Source organism: Drosophila yakuba, unplaced genomic scaffold (assembly GCF_016746365.2).
Source record: "Drosophila yakuba strain Tai18E2 unplaced genomic scaffold, Prin_Dyak_Tai18E2_2.1 Segkk5_quiver_pilon_scaf, whole genome shotgun sequence".
Classification (NCBI taxonomy): Eukaryota; Metazoa; Arthropoda; class Insecta; order Diptera; family Drosophilidae; genus Drosophila; species Drosophila yakuba.
Genome location: NW_025048824.1, coordinates 459,453 through 478,438, shown reverse-complemented (window position 1 = coordinate 478,438; position 18,986 = coordinate 459,453). Strand labels below are relative to the sequence as shown.

The 18,986-nt window shown below is 40.6% G+C and overlaps 1 protein-coding gene across 15 annotated transcripts in view; it reads left to right on the top strand.

The window, feature by feature from the left end:
* LOC6539975 (DEAD-box helicase Dbp80) overlaps positions 1-18,986 on the top strand; it is a 221,905-nt gene that overhangs the window by 22,149 nt on the left and 180,770 nt on the right. For 12 of the 15 annotated variants that reach the window (XR_006245284.1, XR_006245286.1, XR_006245285.1 and 9 more), the window contains exons 5-7: positions 7,115-7,229; positions 7,291-7,363; positions 8,492-8,596. Coding sequence is in view for 12 of the 15 variants with exons in the window: in XM_039377371.2 (XP_039233305.1) it covers positions 7,115-7,229; positions 7,291-7,363; positions 8,492-8,596 (293 nt within the window). In the remaining 3 variants the exon portion in view is untranslated. Of the gene's footprint in view, positions 1-5,543; positions 6,089-6,146; positions 6,243-6,300; positions 7,034-7,114; positions 7,230-7,290; positions 7,408-8,491; positions 8,597-18,986 lie in introns of all 15 variants that reach the window. The other 3 variants (XM_039377380.1, XM_039377379.1, XM_039377372.1) reach the window with 3 other exon arrangements.

The window sequence follows — 18,986 nt, the reverse complement described above, 5'->3', positions numbered from 1 at the left end:
CACTACCAAATAGATATTAGGTCGTCAACATCATATTGTCTGTACATATACTGCACATATTCTTGTTCTCGTTCTACGGCTTCATTATCGGACTCTACGGCTTCATTCGTAACTCACTGCGTTCTTCGTTGAAAACTGCTACACCCGCTTTGTCTATCAAGTCTCGTACCTGTAGATCATCTTTTGTTCGCATTTTGACACCAACTAGTAGCTCGAAAGGCGTCGTATTTATGATTCTGGTAAATGTTGTGTTGATTGCTGTAATCTGTTGAATTATATATCCTGAATTATAAATCCTGTCCGTTAACCCTTGTTGCGCCAGTAGTCGACTTCACTAGCTTTATTCCCTCGTCGTCGCAATTTTTAACAAAGTTTTGATATGTAAATGCTCTGTTCGTTATAATGAATGCTGGGTTGCCAATGCTGACACTTTGGTTTCTGACCTCGTTTGCTGTGGTTATCTTCGTTGGATAGAGCCATCCAAGTTTCGTAAAGGAATCGATTACAGCCAAACAGCGTTGACTTGAGCGGACCCAAGAAGTAACTGTGGTATGTTAAAAATGGAACGTCTTCTTTCTGGAATGTGTGTAGTAGATTGCTTGCTTCGTTTGCTATCCGTTAAAATGCATAGAATACAGCACCCAATATACTATACTATACTATACTATTTGCTCATCGTCATCGGCGACCGGCATTGCCAACAATCAAGCATCGGAAGAGGGGCGACGCGTCGTTGACACCTAGCTGACACTGATGCCAGCTGAACGGTTGAGCGAGACGGTGGGCCAACGGCAGGACTACTAATTATTCTAGACGATAATAGTAATGAATTGATTTCAACCGAAAGCCCTAAAGTGTGTTATGTCACTGAAGACGGGTTATTACATACAGCATAGATGTTTTTAATCATCGTATGCCTTTCTTCATTGCTTAAAAATTCTTTGATGGCTCTAATCTTTCCGCCGCCTGCATGCGTATCTTTCAAAGCAGTCCTTATTCTATTTTCCCTTATAAGCATCACTGGATATCGGCTGAGAGCATCGACATATTTCATTCGCATGCCAGGTTAATATATAGTTATAGTTTTATTTTTGTAGAAAACGAATGCAGCGAGCGACCCTGTTGCATAAGCTTTGTTTTTCTAAAGTTTTAGTAAAAGCGTTGCATTGAATGCCTAACCAATACTGAACTTAGTCAAAGCTTCGATGACTGCCAATAATTCTAGCTTATAGCTACAGTATATACGCTCTGCATCTGTGGTCTTTTTCTTTACATAAAATACACAGAATGCTGTTGAACATCGTCGACGTTCATCTGTAATAAAAACTGATCCGAATCCAACAATTGTCTCATTATAAATACTGAAAACGGGGTTCTCAGTTAGAACTTATTCAACTTCTTTAACTGCATTCTCTTCGTCTAAATCAAATTTAAACTTAGCCTTATTTTGAAAACTATAAACTTCCAGAAATAGCCCGTCAAGCCCAAAAAACTGTCTAATGTCTAAAAAACTTTAATAGTTTGGGGTACTAGAACTTGGATACAGCTTCCATTATCTCAGATGAGTGGTATATTCAGCTATTTTTTTTAACTTTGTATCCTTGGTAAGGACTCAGGACTCCGACGTTCGGACACCAGCGTAAGCTGGTCGATTTTGGGTCGTGGGGTCTTGGTAAGCCCCTCACCTCTCCAACATAACGAGAATAAATATTAGTAGTGCCTGTAAAAGTTCGTACCGTTCGTCAGTCAGCAGTCTTTACTGCCCCACAAGCTGTAGCTTGATCTTAAATCGATCGGGCAACGTTTCGGCCACATTCCCTGCTCTTCATGCGTCCGCATGCCGGATAGAACGATCCCCTTTCTGTCATGGCTAGTGACATGTTTACTGTGTAATACAAAAATTAGAGGCTAACATACAAAGATTATAAGAAGTTGACCATAATTTGTTTTTAGCGAGGAGTATCAAAATCATCACCGGGTAACGGTGCGCACGTCAATAAAAATTGTTGGCTATTCACGACTACACACCGCGCTCTGAGGGCTCTTGTCTTTGCAAAAAAAGTTATTTTTATTTAAACAATATTAAACATTTAATGTATATGAATGAAATATATTGCCTTGACGAGGATAACAATAAAAATATTTTCTTTTATACCGGACACCCTTTGGTTATCATTATTACAAAAATATACACATCGTATAAAAATAAAATTGGCACGAGAAAATAAAAAAATACAGAAAAACACGGGAACAGTGTTCCGTCTAATTTATCCCATTTTAATCCGGAGCGATGAGATCTCGACGCGGTGGATCCTGAGTGTTGCTACTGATAGGATTATATATACACATACATTCGTGCACCTATAATTTGTAAACTTAACATTAACGTAATATACACAAACAGAAAAAGAATATACAGTAAGTAAAAGTCGTCTATCTAGACATACTTACTATATACATATATGCGTGTATGATTCTCAGATTACTTGAATTGTGCACTTGTTTGGAAAAGTCACTGCTGTTATTTTTGCCTTTGTTGATATCCTTCCAAACTACGTTTTTTTATCATGGGGGTCGATAGAGACTTCGCTCCTCTCGGCACTTTTCTTTTGACCGAAGTTATTAGCGTTTTATGGCAGTCTTCACTTGAATCACGAGGATAAGGTCTCGGACTCACTCCGAGTCTTCCCGGGAATTCACCTGGGTATTCACTCGGGTATTGACATACGGGTATTGACTTACTGGTATTTACCCGGGTATTGACTAATTTAAAGGGTGGGCTGCGATCTTTTTATACATGCTTAGAGCTTTTCTGAGCTATCGGTATTCGATGTCAAGTGTTCCCACCTAGGTGCGATTCATCACTTGGCACAATGTGCATTTCTACATTTGTTGACTTTCTTTTGACTGCTTCATAGGTTACAATAAGCTCAAGTACCTCTTGCATAGAATATTTGTTCGCAGCCTCATCAAAGTCAGCTTCAACACAAATGTTTAGAGTATTGTGTTCGTTATTAATTTTATATTTTTGCACTTTTAAACAATAATAATTTAAAAAAATTTTTGGGTGTAAACATAGCTGTTCTTCGATAATTAATAGCATATCAAGGAATTTAATTCGAACGACACAAAAATCTAGCATATATTCTCTTCATCAATCCGAATTGTATGTTTGAATTGTTCAATTAGTTTCACTGCCTAATGAATTCACTTCCAATTAAAACAGCATTGCAGATTTCCAGCTTCGACTTGGCAATATCACATATTCGTTTCTGTACATATTGTTGCTTATTGATAGAAGGTCAGCCTGTGTCAAATTATCTGCTGCGTATTCCTTTTTTGCACCATCTTTTGGGCCCTTTTCGATAAAATCGAAACCAGTTAATCTTCGCAGTCTTTGACGATTACTTCTGTCTCCTTCATTCTTCAACACAAACTTATGCAGTGCATCAATGCTCTCTTTCTTGCTTGAGCGTAAGTTAGGTCTTATGAAATTATTTAAACACACCATTTTACAACTACTTAACGTTCAAATTTTTTATTATTGTCATCAATGTTGTTTATACTTCGGGGGTTTAAGTAAACCAATCAAAACATATATATGTAGATATATAGACGAATATAAACATATAAAAATACGTATATAGGCATATAAAAAAATATATATAAATAAAAATACATATATGGATATTTACATATAAAGGCACCACCACACACCAGACAGGTGGGAAACGGTAATAGGGACACCGGAGTAAAACTAAGTGAAAAATGAGAACAGAAATTATATTCAACTACAGAAAACGCGATAGACAATTTGCTCGACTGGCGAACTTGTTACTCCTCTAGTGGGTTGCCCGAAAAAATGTTGGCGTATCAATAGAAATTTACAAAATGAGCGTGCCCAAAAGGTTTTCAGCATTTCAATAGAAATGGGCAAATCCAATAATAAAATAAAAAATATATATCAAAAGATATGTCAAAAGTGTGAACTGAAAACTTGATCAAAAATATTTATACTTTATAGGGTCGGAAACGTTTCTTCTTCCTGTTGTACTATGTAACGACAATAAATTAATTCGAAAACCATAAAATCTATCTTAACAGAAAAATGTATACTATGTATATTATATGTAACTACGTTTTTACGTTGTACCCTTTATGGCAATAAACGCTTACTTAATTTGGAAACCATAAAATCGATCTTAACAGAAAGCCAGACGTTTTTAATACTTTGCGAACTTTATGCTCTTGCATATTTTTAACCCGTTTTAACCTTGCGGTATCAAAAATTTTCAGGTACTACTAAAAGTTTACTTAATACTAATTAACTTCATAGTAAACAAAAAACTGATATTTTTAAAGATATTATAAAGACTTTTCCTAGCGCTTAAGGACGTTTTTTCAATCCCGGCAAAATTGGGATCAAGTTTAAGATCCCTGCGACCTACCTGTTTCTGCTTTAATATTCGCAGATGGTAGTAAACTGTGTATGTAAATAATAAAATTGCCTGACTTATTTTCTTGCCTTTAACTTGATTTTGATTATCTACAGATCTGCTGCAAACTTAATACCCTATACCTAAATAAACCATACTAAATGTAACGTTATGTTTCTTTTTGTAATATTCTTATTCTACTAACAACAATATAGCTTAACGCGTTTTTATCATAAACTTAGTTTTAAAGATCATATGCCCACTGTTTAAAACAAAGCTAGATGCCTAGTGTGTCAAGTTCGTCTATCGTATGTTCGTGTAGGCTAAACTCTATTAAAATGTTTTAAAGTACGTTTAACCGTCGACCTTGCTTTTGGCATATTATATATACTTATATAGCTTATTTCACCACACTAAGCTTGTAAAATATGGCCATCTTGATCAACCGAGGGGCCTGTCGTCGTGTTAGGCTCTTGCAGAAATTGGTTAATGGTGTTTGTTTAGCTATTGAGCTTTTTCAATAGCTGTTGCTAATAATAATAATTCGAAGAAAGTTTGTTTATTTTCCGATACTGTTTATTATGCGATTTGTTACGGCAGCTAGGGCCGACAAAGAGCTATGTCGAATGCACAAGTTGAGACTTTGCCGAAAAACGAAGAAGTGACAATTGGCGGGACAGACAGCCTAAATGCAGCGCCCAAGCTTAACGTAGGTAGATAACAAAGAGAAGAAGGAATGAGCGCCGTACAGATAAATGCGTGCGAGAACAGCGGTTTGCACTATGGGCATCGCAACTGCTACCACTGACTACTTCGGCTTACAATTTTAAAGAGTGGGAGATTAGTCTACTGCACAGTTTTGGCGGCTGCGTGACCCAACAGTGTTATCGACTCAACATGTACTTACCATTCGATCGTTAAAAAGTTCCCCTTAATGATATTGGTAATAGAAGAAACATACCAATATTTATTTTAAAGAAATCCGACTGAAAAAGTGCCTTTCCCCAATTAATCTATGATCTGAATGATATATACAGATGTGATGCCAGTAAAATGTATAATAAATTAATTATAGCATTATTTAACTGCTTTTATTATTTTGTTTAGATAAGCTTCCAGCAATTTCGTCTTGAATTTGTGAAAGATTCTATTGGAAGACTCGTCAATCGCCTTATCAATCCTTGGCACTGTTGCGTGACGTTAAGGGCAAAGGATCTGTAACATGCAGCAAACATGTATGATTTTACACACAAAGTAAGCATCATTGGGCAGAGTTTTTTGAAGGCATGGTCTTTAGTAGACCATTCCAAACAACAACATTTGTGCTTTATAGTTTACACAGTTTGCACAAACGATTCCAAAGCATATTCGGAATCTGTCAAGTCAAAAAGTAATAGTAGTGAAAATCCTGCGAGAGTTTTCTCAAGTGAAAACTATTAAAATGCGACTCTGATCTAGCAGCCTAGCTGGGGATTTTCCAATGTAAAGTCAGCGGTTGCAATTGGTCTTAAAATTTATTGCGCTGGCGCAGCTTCACGATTCTATGCTTACGAAACGACTGCTCGCACGAGCCATACAAAATGTTTCTCTGAACATAAAGCTTCTCAGTAGAAGAGTAATCCAATGAGCCGAACTACAAATTACGCTCGAATGTAGGTTCGCTATGTTAACATTTCTTATTTAAATTTACAAATTTGAACAAATTTGAAGGGCTCCGTCGCTTTAACCATGTGGTCGCTGCTAATTGATAAGATGTTTGTGGATGGACAATGACGTTTAATGACGCCTCCAAATCGAGATTTCCAAGTATGATCTACTTTTGACATTGCGATGTGAATAAAAATTGCAATATTTATCTCTTCAGTTCCCAGTGACTGTAATGATGCATAAAGAGCAGATATTTCATCAATAAGAGACCTCAAACCTGATGTCGAGGGCTTCGGTAATTGAGGGATGTCAAATAATTATGGAATCGTGTCGATAAAAATCAAACATTTATTATCAAAAATGTTCTTTAAATGCAGGGTGTTAAATATTTAGTCCGTCCTCCCAAACCACAATGGTAGGTTACATCGGCCTGATTTGAATTGACAACATGGGGTTTTAACAGGACGGCGCTACGTGCTACACAGCACACGCTACGATGGATGTTCTGCATGAGCAATTTCTGGGCATGATCATCTCGTGCAGAGCCGATGTGAACTGGCCACCGAAATCGATTTGACTTCGCTGGACTTTTCTTGTGGGGTTTCCTTAATTCGCAGGTCTATGCCAACAAGCCGCAAACCACCGATGCCCTCAAAATCGACATAACCACGCCATCGATCAAATACAGCCCAATATGTGCGCCACAGTCATCGAAAATTGGACCTTTCGTGAGCGCAGTACTAATCGAAGCCATGGCGGTCATTTGAATGAAGTCATATTCACTACATAATGGTGTCGATGGACTTTTAAAATAAAAATTTTGGCAAATATCTCTCCTAAATGTATTTTTTGTAATTTTTTTGTAATTGTAATTTTTTTTGCAATCTTAATAATCACTTCTACTCCACGAGTAACCGATATGAAAAGACTCCTGGTTTTTATATAAAGAAGTATGTGTAAGGAAGTCTTATAATATTGTTTAGTTAAACTATTAATTTAAATTCTCACGGGAAAAATACAAATATTTTTAGGTTTTATGCTTATCCCCTACGTACGAGTTGGCCATTCAAACTGGAGAAGTGGCTGCACGAATGGGACAATTTTGTCCGGAAATAAAGCTGAGATTTGCGGTCCGTGGTGAAGAGGGTATGTTCTTTTACCATATTACAAATATATAAATTATTTTATTTTTCGTTTCACGTTAAAGTTGATCGCAGTAAAAAAATTGAGGAACACATTTTGATTGGCACCCCTGGAAAACTTTTGGATTGGGGAATAAAATTTCGTTTATTTGATATGAAGAAAATAATCGTTTTTGTATTAGATGAAGCAGATGTAATGATAGCCACCCAAGGTCATCATGATCAATGCATTCGAATACACAAGTATGTATAATGTTATAATGTTTACCAAAACGACCTTTTTGTCTTGTTTTTTTTAACTTCGTAGACTTAAAAAGTGAAATGGTTTAAGAGTAACATGGCTTTTATATAAAAATTGTCTTGGTTTATTTTTTTTGTATCGTACAAACAAGTAACGATCGCACCATTTGTTTACTGTTTTCATAATAAACTTGGATTTAATGTTTCAGTATGTCCCTAACCCTAAAGACACCCCTAACCTAAAGAAGTTATCATAAACTTAGTATCACTATATCGTCTCTGCACACTATTCTGGTAAGATGTGTAACAATGTGGACAGCCCTCCAAATGCCGTGCAAATTTTTCGCTATAGTGAAGTTCCTCGATGATCAGATACCTGTTACTTAGCCCGTGGGAGTACGAACGAAAATGTTCGACATTCTTTTGAGATATCGATAGAAATTGGCGAAAAAAATATTAAAAACCAACAAATTTTTCCAAAGTGTGGGTGTGGGAGTTGTGGGCGTTGGAGTAGGCCAACATTTTTTAGTATATCGATATAAATTTACAAGACCAATAAAAATATGTTGTAACAAACTGCATTCTTAGTTTCTGCTCGCTACGAATTGCAACGGCTAGCTCAGAGCGTTTGTTGTTCGTCCCATCAAATTTATGATTTGTGTGATTGCCCGACCAAAGAAAAGACAGAGTTTCAGATTTAAATCACCTTTATTCAGTGACGCTTGATAAAAAGAATCTTGTGATCCTCTCCTTCGGATGCGCGTCGTCGCTCCTTCGTCGTCCTTCTTGGCTGGTTCCGCGTTGCTCTCGACGGCGTATCCGTGCCGGCTCGACCGGGGCTTAGGATATTATGGGGACAGGGTGTATCGTCCGTAAGATCAGCTAAAGCTTCTCTCCGAACCACCGTTGTCGGGTGTAGTTTTTAACAAAGTGGTCCTCGCAATCTAGCTCCTCCTTAGTGGCTTGAACTATTGGGCCGGGACAATTTTCTACCTCCCCTGGAAAACTTTTGGATTGGGGAATAAAATTTCGTTTATTTGATATGAAGAAAATAATCGTTTTTGTATTAGATGAAGCAGATGTAATGATAGCCACCCAAGGTCATCATGATCAATGCATTCGAATACACAAGTATGTATAATGTTATAATGTTTACCAAAACGACCTTTTCGTCTTGTTTTTTTAACTTCGTAGACTTAAAAAGTGAAATGGTTTAAGAGTAACATGGCTTTTATATAAAAATTGTCTTGGTTTATTTTTTTTGTATCGTACAAACAAGTAACGATCGCACCATTTGTTTACTGTTTTCATAATAAACTTGGATTTAATGTTTCAGTATGTCCCTAACCCTAAAGACACCCCTAACCTAAAGAAGTTATCATAAACTTAGTATCACTATATCGTCTCTGCACACTATTCTGGTAAGATGTGTAACAATGTGGACAGCCCTCCAAATGCCGTGCAAATTTTTCGCTATAGTGAAGTTCCTCGATGATCAGATACCTGTTACTTAGCCCGTGGGAGTACGAACGAAAATGTTCGACATTCTTTTGAGATATCGATAGAAATTGGCGAAAAAAATATTAAAAACCAACAAATTTTTCCAAAGTGTGGGTGTGGGAGTTGTGGGCGTTGGAGTAGGCCAACATTTTTTAGTATATCGATATAAATTTACAAGACCAATAAAAATATGTTGTAACAAACTGCATTCTTAGTTTCTGCTCGCTACGAATTGCAACGGCTAGCTCAGAGCGTTTGTTGTTCGTCCCATCAATTTTATGATTTGTGTGATTGCCCGACCAAAGAAAAGACAGAGTTTCAGATTTAAATCACCTTTATTCAGTGACGCTTGATAAAAAGAATCTTGTGATCCTCTCCTTCGGATGCGCGTCGTCGCTCCTTCGTCGTCCTTCTTGGCTGGTTCCGCGTTGCTCTCGACGGCGTATCCGTGCCGGCTCGACCGGGGCTTAGGATATTATGGGGACAGGGTGTATCGTCAGTAAGATCAGCTAAAGCTTCTCTCCGAACCACCGTTGTCGACTCCAAAGTCTCCACAGTCCCTTCTTGCGTAAGCCAGGCACTTGTTGCCCTTACCAAAGGACCAACCTGCGGGCTCGGCCGGGGCTTAGGATGTTATGGGGCAGGGTGTATCGTCCGTGATATCAGCTAGAGCTTCTCCCCTAACCACCTTTCTGACCACGCCAGGTCCTGGTGCTTGCTTGTCCTTGGCTTGTTCTTGCTTGCGGAGATCCTCTTCGGCGCTCGCTTGTACTTTAACTTGTTCCGAGTTTTGTTCCGCGTACTTCACTTGTTCACTATTCTTGTTCACTATGCTGATCGACTGATACTTTCCGGGTATTTTCTTTACTGACTGTCTGTCTGTATGGCACTTTCCTAACTGACTGTCCCGCGGGAATCCCGTTTTTTCCCTTTTTGCGCATGGCTCACTCGGGTACACGGTCCAACTTATGTCCCGTTAGTTCACGGTGTGTCCTCTTTGTGCTTGTACCAAGACCATACCGTTACCGTACGACCTTTGCTCCTTTGGCTGGTTCGAGTCCAAGGTCCAGCGCGTTACCGTTAGTTTACGGTGTGTCGTCTTTGTGCTTGTACCAAGACCATACCGTTACCGTACGACCTTTGCGCCCTTGGCCGGTTCGAGTCCAAGGTCCAGCGCGGTACCGTTAGTTCACGGTTTCTCCGCTTTGCCGGGGTCCAAGGTCCATTGTTTACAGTTTGACCTGACCGCCCTTGACCCTTCTCGCATTCCAGCCGTCTTCGCTGTTGCCATGCCGATTTCCTACACCCGGATTTGTGGTGAGTTTTAAGACTCCTCACATCTCCCCCTTTCTTCGGAACTTTTTTAAAAGGCTGTTCCCGGCGGTCCTCCGGTTCAGTGACTCCTTCCATAGGCAGCTTCCTCGTTCTCCTCTCGTCGACCCCGCGCCCTTCGTTCTCAGCCTGGCAGTCGCAGCCTATTAGACCCCGTCGTTCAGCGTCTTGACTTGGCGTCTCAAACATCCTTGCTGAAAACCATCAGCCTCCTGGCACCACTTGGCTCTCTGCTGCAGATGAGCTAGCCAGTGTCGACTCGAGGCCTTCCAAAAATGTCGCATCATGGTTTGATGAATGAGAAACTGCTCCACGAAGGACTTGGATTGTGGTCGATATTCCGGAGGCGCCAACATGGAGTCCCCAATCAAAAAACAAGAGAGAACGCTATAGTCGAGTTCCTTGACTATCTGATACCCGTTACTCAGCTAGTGCACTGCGAAGGAGAGTCTTCAACACGTGACAGTTTTTGGCGGTTTGTGGGCGTTTGGCAAAAAGTTTTTTGGCAAATCGATAGAAATTTGCAAGACCAATACAAAAATGAAAAAATATCAAATTATTTTTCAAAAGTGTGGGCGTGGCAGCTTTGGGCGGTTTGTGGGCATTAAAGTGGGTGTGGCAAACAGTTTTTTGGAAAATCGATAGAAATTTACAAGACCAATACAAAAATTAAAATATATTCAATTAGTGTTCAAAAGTGTGGGCGTGGCAGTTTTCGGCGGTTTGTGAGCGTTAAGAGTGGGCGTGGCAACATGAATCGACAAACTCGCGCTACTTCTATGTCTCTGGAGTCTGTATGCTTAATCTCAACTTTTTAGCTTTTGTAGTTCCTGAGATCTCGACGTTCATACGGTCGGACAGACAGACGGACATGGCCAGATAGACTCGGCTATTGATCCTGATCAAGAATATATATTCTTTATATGGTCGGAAACGCTTCCTTTTGCCTGTTACATACTTTTCAACGAATCTAGTACACCCTATTACGCTACGAATAACGGGTATAATGAGCCATCGTGAGCACCTCTAAGTCTTCTGCATCAGCTGTGAGAGGGCAAAGCGGCCGTCAGTTGAGGCATGCTTCTATGCTTATGAGGACCATTGACAACTCCTCATAGGTCAGATATTAGCCTCCCACAGCCCTCCAAAATTGGGCGACTGAGGGGGATTAAAGTGCCATGGTGTCCGGTGTGAAGCAAGCTTGCTTCTCGTAATCATCTTTGAGCCTGCGGTAGAACGCCATCATTAAATTGTCCGCGCCCACAAAGTTGGTTCCATTGTCACTATAGAGATGCTGAACCATTCCTCGTCGACCGGTGAATCGGTCCAGAGCCAAAATAAAATGGTCCGTCGTGAGGCCTGCATCTGAGTGCACCGCCTTTGTTGCAAGACAAATGAAAACGGCGATGTATCCTTTATATAAGCTTGCTTACCGCAAGCGTGCTGCCTTCAGCTCTATAGCGCCTATGTAGTCAATTCCAGTCGCCAGTTTCGTACAACTGTTTGCACGCCTCGTCATCCTGTCAGTATCCAGAACAGCTGGCGAATGTATGGCAAAGTCAGCTGCGCAGCTCGGTGTAGAGTCAAAACGTGCGAGTACCGTATTACTGGCTGTGTAAAATGATGCAACTTGGAAGAATCATTAGATGACGACGCTCGTGTGACAACCCAAAATGCCGCAATCGCCCCCTTTCTCGCAAGATGCCTTCTACAAAGACCGGTGATAAGCTCGAAAAACGTTCCAGGAGCGATGACCTTGGGACTGCGTGGTAAACGGCAACTTTGTCCGCCTTTGCCCCTAGCGTGGCATTATTCGTGTCAACCTGTCCGATCTCCGTCAAAGGCCAGTCACCTTGACTGTGTGTAAGGCATTCCGGGCCTCGCCACCACAAGTCAAAGTCCTTCAACTCACTCAAAGATAGCCGTCTTGTCATACAGTCCGCTCAATTCTCTTTAGTTCCGACATGCCTCCATCAAGATGGTGAGGAGTGATCCAGAATGAAGGCGACCCTGTTAACGATGAAAGGCTTCCATCTATTGACGTCATCGTGCAGCCAATGTATCCGTTCAATAGAAAGTCTGGATGGGAAGGTCCTTTAACCAGTTAGCCGTGGTCAGCCATTTGAGCAATTTGACCGCCAGTACTGCACCACTCAGCTCCATAACCTTTGATTTTGCAGTCAACAGCAAGGTGTAGCACGTTCTGCCCTTATGCTCGACCCTTAGATAGGTCGTAGCTGAAGCCGAGCTGAAACTATGGATCCAGGAGCATAATGAATCCACCGCTGTATGCTTATATCGTCGATCCTAAGCAAGCTGTCCCGAAATGCTTGCCATCGTTCCACAAGAGCGTTAGAAACCTTGTCGTCCCAATCCAGGGCCGTCAGAGTGCCGTCGGCATGCGTTTTCGTGGCCATGGTTACCTCCTTCAAAATCAACTTTTCTGAGATGATGACTGGCGCGATGAGACCCAGCGGGTCGAACAGTCTCGCTATGCTCGACGGGATCGTCCTTTTGGTGTAATTAGCTGGTTTCTCAAAATTGACCTGAAACTTGAAGCAGTCCTTATTTGTGGCGCTGCCCACAAACTTGGTAGCTCTTTTTGCTGGTGCATCGTGACAGCGCATGCCGTTTGCTCAAGCAATTAATGCATACTTTTGCCCTGGTCACTATATTTCAATCTAATCCAAGGCTAGAAAGGTTGCGCAACGACGCATTATGCACTCGCACTCCTTATATACTTTTATTGGTTGCAAACGCTTTCTTCTGCCTGTTACATACTTTTCAACGAATCTTGTATACCCTTTTACTCTACGAGTAACGGGTATAATCGGCCAGATCGACTCGGCTATTGATCCTGATCAAGAATATATATACTTTATATGATCGGAAACCCTTCCTTCTGCCTGTTACATACTTTTAAACGAATCTAGTATACCCTTTTACTCTACGAGTAACGGGTATAAATAGGAAATGGTTTAAAAGTGTGGGCGTGACCATATTGGGTTACCTAAGAATGGGAATTGTGTTCTTTTGAAACTTATTTATTAGAATCTGAATACAAAAACTGCACACTCTAGCTTTAATAAATATCGCCGTTTTTGAAATATCGACGTTGATACGGACAAAAGACGCACATAGAGATGGACGAAAAATATATACATCTGCAGGGTTGAAACGCTTCGTTGTGTCTCTTAATTGAACGGGTATTAGAACGAATTTTCTGTTTAAAAAACGAGCATTAAACTTTAAATGATTCTTTGCCAAACCAATGTTTATATACCTCGTAACTTAAACAATCCCGCAAATATAAGAAATATAAGAAGTTTACTATGGATTTTTTCTTGAATTTAAGAACCCCTTAAATCTCACACCAAATAAACTCCGTGAACAGAAGATGACCGTTTTTCATAACGATTTGATTGCCCGCCCATTCCTATACATATTATTTTTAAAATCTACTTCAACACAAATGCATTCGGAGGCTCAGCCAAAGTTATCGATGACCCTAATAGTAATGACAACATTCCCATTCCCAAAAACACATCCTCCGTCTCACCCAAAGCTTCACACTGCCTTCAATCACATTATTGCTAGCAAGTCAATAATTGTACCCATTTGACCACGCCAAACCTACCATGCAAAGGTTACATTAACTAAGAAGCTGCTCAAATTAAAAAAAATTTTTCTTGTCCCTGAATCACAATTTTCTCCTTACAGTAACTTTGTGTATCCTGGAACCTTTATATATTTAAACATATTAAATGAAACAGGCTTAAAATGTATATAAACATAATAATATATTTTAAAGTTAAAACAAGAGAGAACGCTATAGTCGAGTTCCCCGACTATCTGATACCCGTTACTCAGCTAGTGTAAGTGCGAAGGACAGTTTTTGGCGGTTTGTGGGCGTTAGAGTGGGCGTGGCCAAAAGTTTTTTGGCAAATAGATAGAAATTTACAAGACTAATACAAAAATGAAAAAATATCAAAACATTTTTCAAAAGTGTGGGCGTGGCAGCTTTGGGCGGTTTGTGGGCGTTAGAGTGGGCGTGGCAAAAGGTTTTTTTGCAAATCGATAGAAATTTACAAGACTAATACAAAAATGAAAAAATATCAAAACAATTTTCAAAAGTGTGGGCGTGGCAGCTTTGGGCGGTTTGTGGGCGTTAGAGTGGGCGTGGCAACCTGAATCGACAAACTTGCGCTGCGTCTATGTCCCTGGAGTCTGTATACTTAATCTCAATTTTCTAGCTTTTGTAGTTCCTGAGATCTCGACGTTCATACGGACGGACAGACGGACATGGCCAGATCGACTCGGCTACTGATCCTGATCAAGAATATATATACTTTATATGGTCGGAAACGCTTCCTTCTGCCTGTTACATACTTTTCAACGAATCTAGTATACCCTTTTACTCTACGAGTAACGGGTATAAAAAAAGCGAAGCAAACGCCTATTCCAAAGTTCACATGTAAAATTCCTTCAAAATGTTAGCCTTTGTGAGTATGGGCAAACATTTTTACTCAAATAACTACCAAATGCCCATCTGAAATATAACACCTCAGGCGACCTATAGTCACAAGAAACTGACGATTGTAATTTTCATAGTAGCTTCTTCCAAGCACATCGCATTTCTTCCCCCCATCCAAATAAACCTTGCATATAGAAAATGACATTTCTCATTGAACGATTATCTGCCTTAAACTCTCTTAAAGGTTCCACTCCAGGTGGTCCAAACTTAAGAAGCTTAATTTAAACCAAGTATTCTCTGTGGGAATTATTTGAATTAACATTACATTATTATAAAAATAATTCGTCAAAGTTTGACTGTACAAATCCTTGTTGTCCACGTCCTTCTGGTCGGCGTAGTGCTCCATCTGTCTGTTGTGAATCTCGCCTGCCTTCTTTACAGGTAGGACACACGTTCCTACATGTTGCCTTAGTTTAACTTATTTCTTTAATTTCACATTCTACCGGATTGCTTAGGCACATTAATAATTCGCTTGCTGTTAACATAAGTATTTGTAATGACCAACTGATACAAATTATTATTATTTAATGCTGCCATGGCAAACAGCAAATAAATGCAAAACAAGTTTCAGCCACTATCAACTTGGGAATCTGGATAGCTTGCAGTCTGTGAACCTAACCCTTTCGAGATCTCCAACATCTGGTGTCCCAGTGTCATCTTGTGTATGTGAGAGAATCGGCTGTGCAGCCGAAGCAGTTGGCTTTGCTGGCGTAGCTGATAACTGTAAAACTGCAGGGAAGAGTAACGTATGAGACCCACTGTAAAGCTAAATAAAAAGCAAATTTTATACGCCCAAATCCCCATTAACCTTAAGCTCAACATTGTCATCCTTTTCTGTCAAATATATTGAGTATACAACAAGGTTAGGACAAGGTCCTAACTAAGATCGCTGTCGTTTAACAGAAAACTTGGGTTCAAAAGCAGGGTAAATAGAGCGTTTTAAAGAAATTTCACCAAAAGCACGCGGCAACCACACTTAACAAATATGCAAAAGGATCAGCAAAAACAAAAATGAATGGCCCTCAAGCGAGTTGGTTAGAGCCATTTTGTTGGAACAGCAATGGAAACTCCAGAAAGTCTAGAGGAGAATTACGAAACACATTCCAAGTAGTCATTGGTGGTCAAGGCAGAAATTCGCTTCCTACATTGAAAAAAAGATAATGTTTGCAATTGACGTAAACATCGATGTGGAGGAGCTTCCCGAGAAGATAATCGATGGCAGGTCCATATTCAAGGTGCGTTCCTAAAAGGGGCTTTTTATACAGCTTTTTGGGCGATCAAAAAGCGTGTCGAACGAGTGCTTAGGCTCTTCGCCTTTTGAATGGCTCCATGTCTGCGTAACTCTTTCCGTTGATCGGCAAATGCGATTAGCAGGTGAATACGGGGAGTGGTTGTGCCGGGTTCGCAGCGCCAGCAGCACCTAAATTTATAATTGGAGATTGGAGAAAACAATTAATCCACGGCACCGCAGCTTTATCTATGTGGATCAGCTGCAGATCGCGCTCCCTTGTTTTCTCGCCTGCATCTTTCTCGTTGCGTTATGCTTAATGCTCTCATACTCTCACTCTTGTTTTCGTACCCCATGCATGCGCATGGCTGCCAAATTTCTCGAAGAAAAGAGTAAATAAAATCGCTTGAATTCGATACCATACAAATCAGTTTTAAATTTCAAAGGTGGCTTATAACAAATTTTATTCGCTTTACATTTTGGTGAGCCCGACGTGATTTATATATGGTATGTACAATATCAGTGGAAATTATACAAAGCTGTTGTAAGTTTCAACTTCGCTGTTACTGTTAATTGATTTGTGCATAAGCAATATTTGTCTACAATCATTGCCCATTAAAGCCAAATAACGGAAGCTGCCGCTGATTCTCCTTTGCACTCATCTTTCTGCTTGAACCGAATTTGTTGTTATTGCTGATGCCATGGCTGCTAAAAATTCTGGATACGTTACCGCTGATGCAAACAGGGTGACATTTTTTAGGCGCACGGCGACTGCCATATATAACAGAGTGGAACGATGAGCAGATTCTTTATCAACTTTTGCGTTAACTTCATTTGACGATTCCGTTCTGTATATGAGATTGGAGTTGAGTTGATCGACGTTTCGGAAATTTCTTAGCAAGCTTGAAGATCTTGATTTGGATCGAATTGAAAGCGATTTGAGTGATAAATTTGATGATGTCCTCATAACGCCTAAATACTCAGTTCGTGGGGAGATATAAAAACGGGCTTCCCAAAATCCACGCTCACCCAATCTTTGCTGACAGCATTTCTCCGTCCGATTGTATCCAACAGAAACGTTTATTTGGGAATATGGCACCATCGCTGCCGCCTCTTGTGCTATCAAAATTCGCTGAAGGCCATGCTACCTGGCTGGATTTTCATTGTATGTTCACGGCGATAATATATAGACATCCTGATCTCACAAACATAGAATGGCTTCAATATTTATGATCCTGTTTGAAGGACTCGGCGTTGGATACCGTTCGCTCACTGGAAATATCGGAACATAGTTGCAATGCTATAGCTTTGGAGTTGTTACAAAACAGATTTGCAAATCGACGTTTAGTTTTTCAGCGCATGTCACTGAAATATTGGGGCTAAGGGCAGTGCAGAGCGGTTCGGTTTCAAGCTTAGAAAGTTTGACCGCAAAACGAGATGGTAAGCCTTGTCAAGGGGTTTTAGCAAAATCTGTGTTCGGTGTACAGCCTTATATCAACCTAAGAATAGACCTCAAGACTGGCATGCTGTGTTTAGAGAAAAAGGTAAGGTTTGTAGTGGTTGAGCGGTCAGAGATAAACGCATATGGGAAGACAAGAATGTGCCTGACTCCTGGAAAAGCGGGATCATCGTGAAGCTCCCCAAGCAATGCGACACTGCTCAACACTAGCTATAAAATCCTAGCTACACTGCAGAACGAACGCCTTCAGGAAAAAATTGAGCCAACAATCCGAGATGAACAGGCTGGCTTCAGACCACACAGGAGTTGCGTAGACCAGGCAAACTCACTACGCATAATTACCGAGCAAGCTGTGGAATGGAGAGCCCCTCTTTACCTCCTGTTCATCGACTTCAAGAATGCGTTCGACTCAGTTGAAAGGGCAGCAATATGGCGATCACTTGCAAGGAAAGGAGTACCTGCGAACCTCATAGCTATCATCAAATCGATGTATGACGATGCCAACATGGCGGTGCTGCACAATGAAAAAACAAGTGAACCTTTCCAAACGAACACCGGAGTTCGGCAAGGATGCCCTCTATCACCTCTACTCTTCAACATCGTGGTCGACGAGTTAATGAGCGAAGTATGCTCGTCTAAGCGCGGAATTACGTGGAGCCTCACCAGACACCTTGAGGACTTGGACTATGCAGACGACATCTGTCTAATCTCTCATAGACTCGGCGATATACAGGGGAAAAGTGATGAACTCGTAAGGATAGCCAGCAGCGTTGGACTCCAGATAAACGTAGCAAAAACAAAAGCTATGCGATTCAACCACTCCAACCAAGGAAACATCATTATACATGGGAACCCAATCGAGTCAACCGTTTCCCATACCTTGGCACCATAATATCCAACAGTGAAGGAGTGGATGATAATGTCTCGAGTCGTCTTGGCAAAGCCCGCTCAGCTTTTGGGAGACTATACCGCATTTGGAGAAACAGAGAAATAAGCCGGCGAACAATGATCCGGATCTACAATGCATGTGTGAAATCCATACTGCTATACGGAAGTGAGACATGGCTCGCAACGAAGTAAGTAACGCAGAAACTGCAGGTTTTCAGCAACAAATGCCTGAGAATCATATGTGGGATATTCTGGTTAAACAGAATATCCAACACAGAGCTGTGGCGCGTTAGGAGCAAGCCCCCGATACACACCCAAATAAGTAAGAAGAAATGGATGTGGATAGGGCACGCTCTCAGAAGAAACCGTAGCAGCATAGTAAGGATGGAAACCCCAAGGAAGCAGGAGGGTAGGAAGGCCAAGAGCAACATGGAGAAGAACCGCTCAACAAGAACTTGCCCAAATAAACATCACATGAGAAAATGCTAAACAGACAGCACAAAACAGAGTTAGATGGAAGGCTCTCGTAGAAGCCCTAAGTTCCTAAGAGGAATAAGAAGGAATTAAAAAAAAGAAAAAC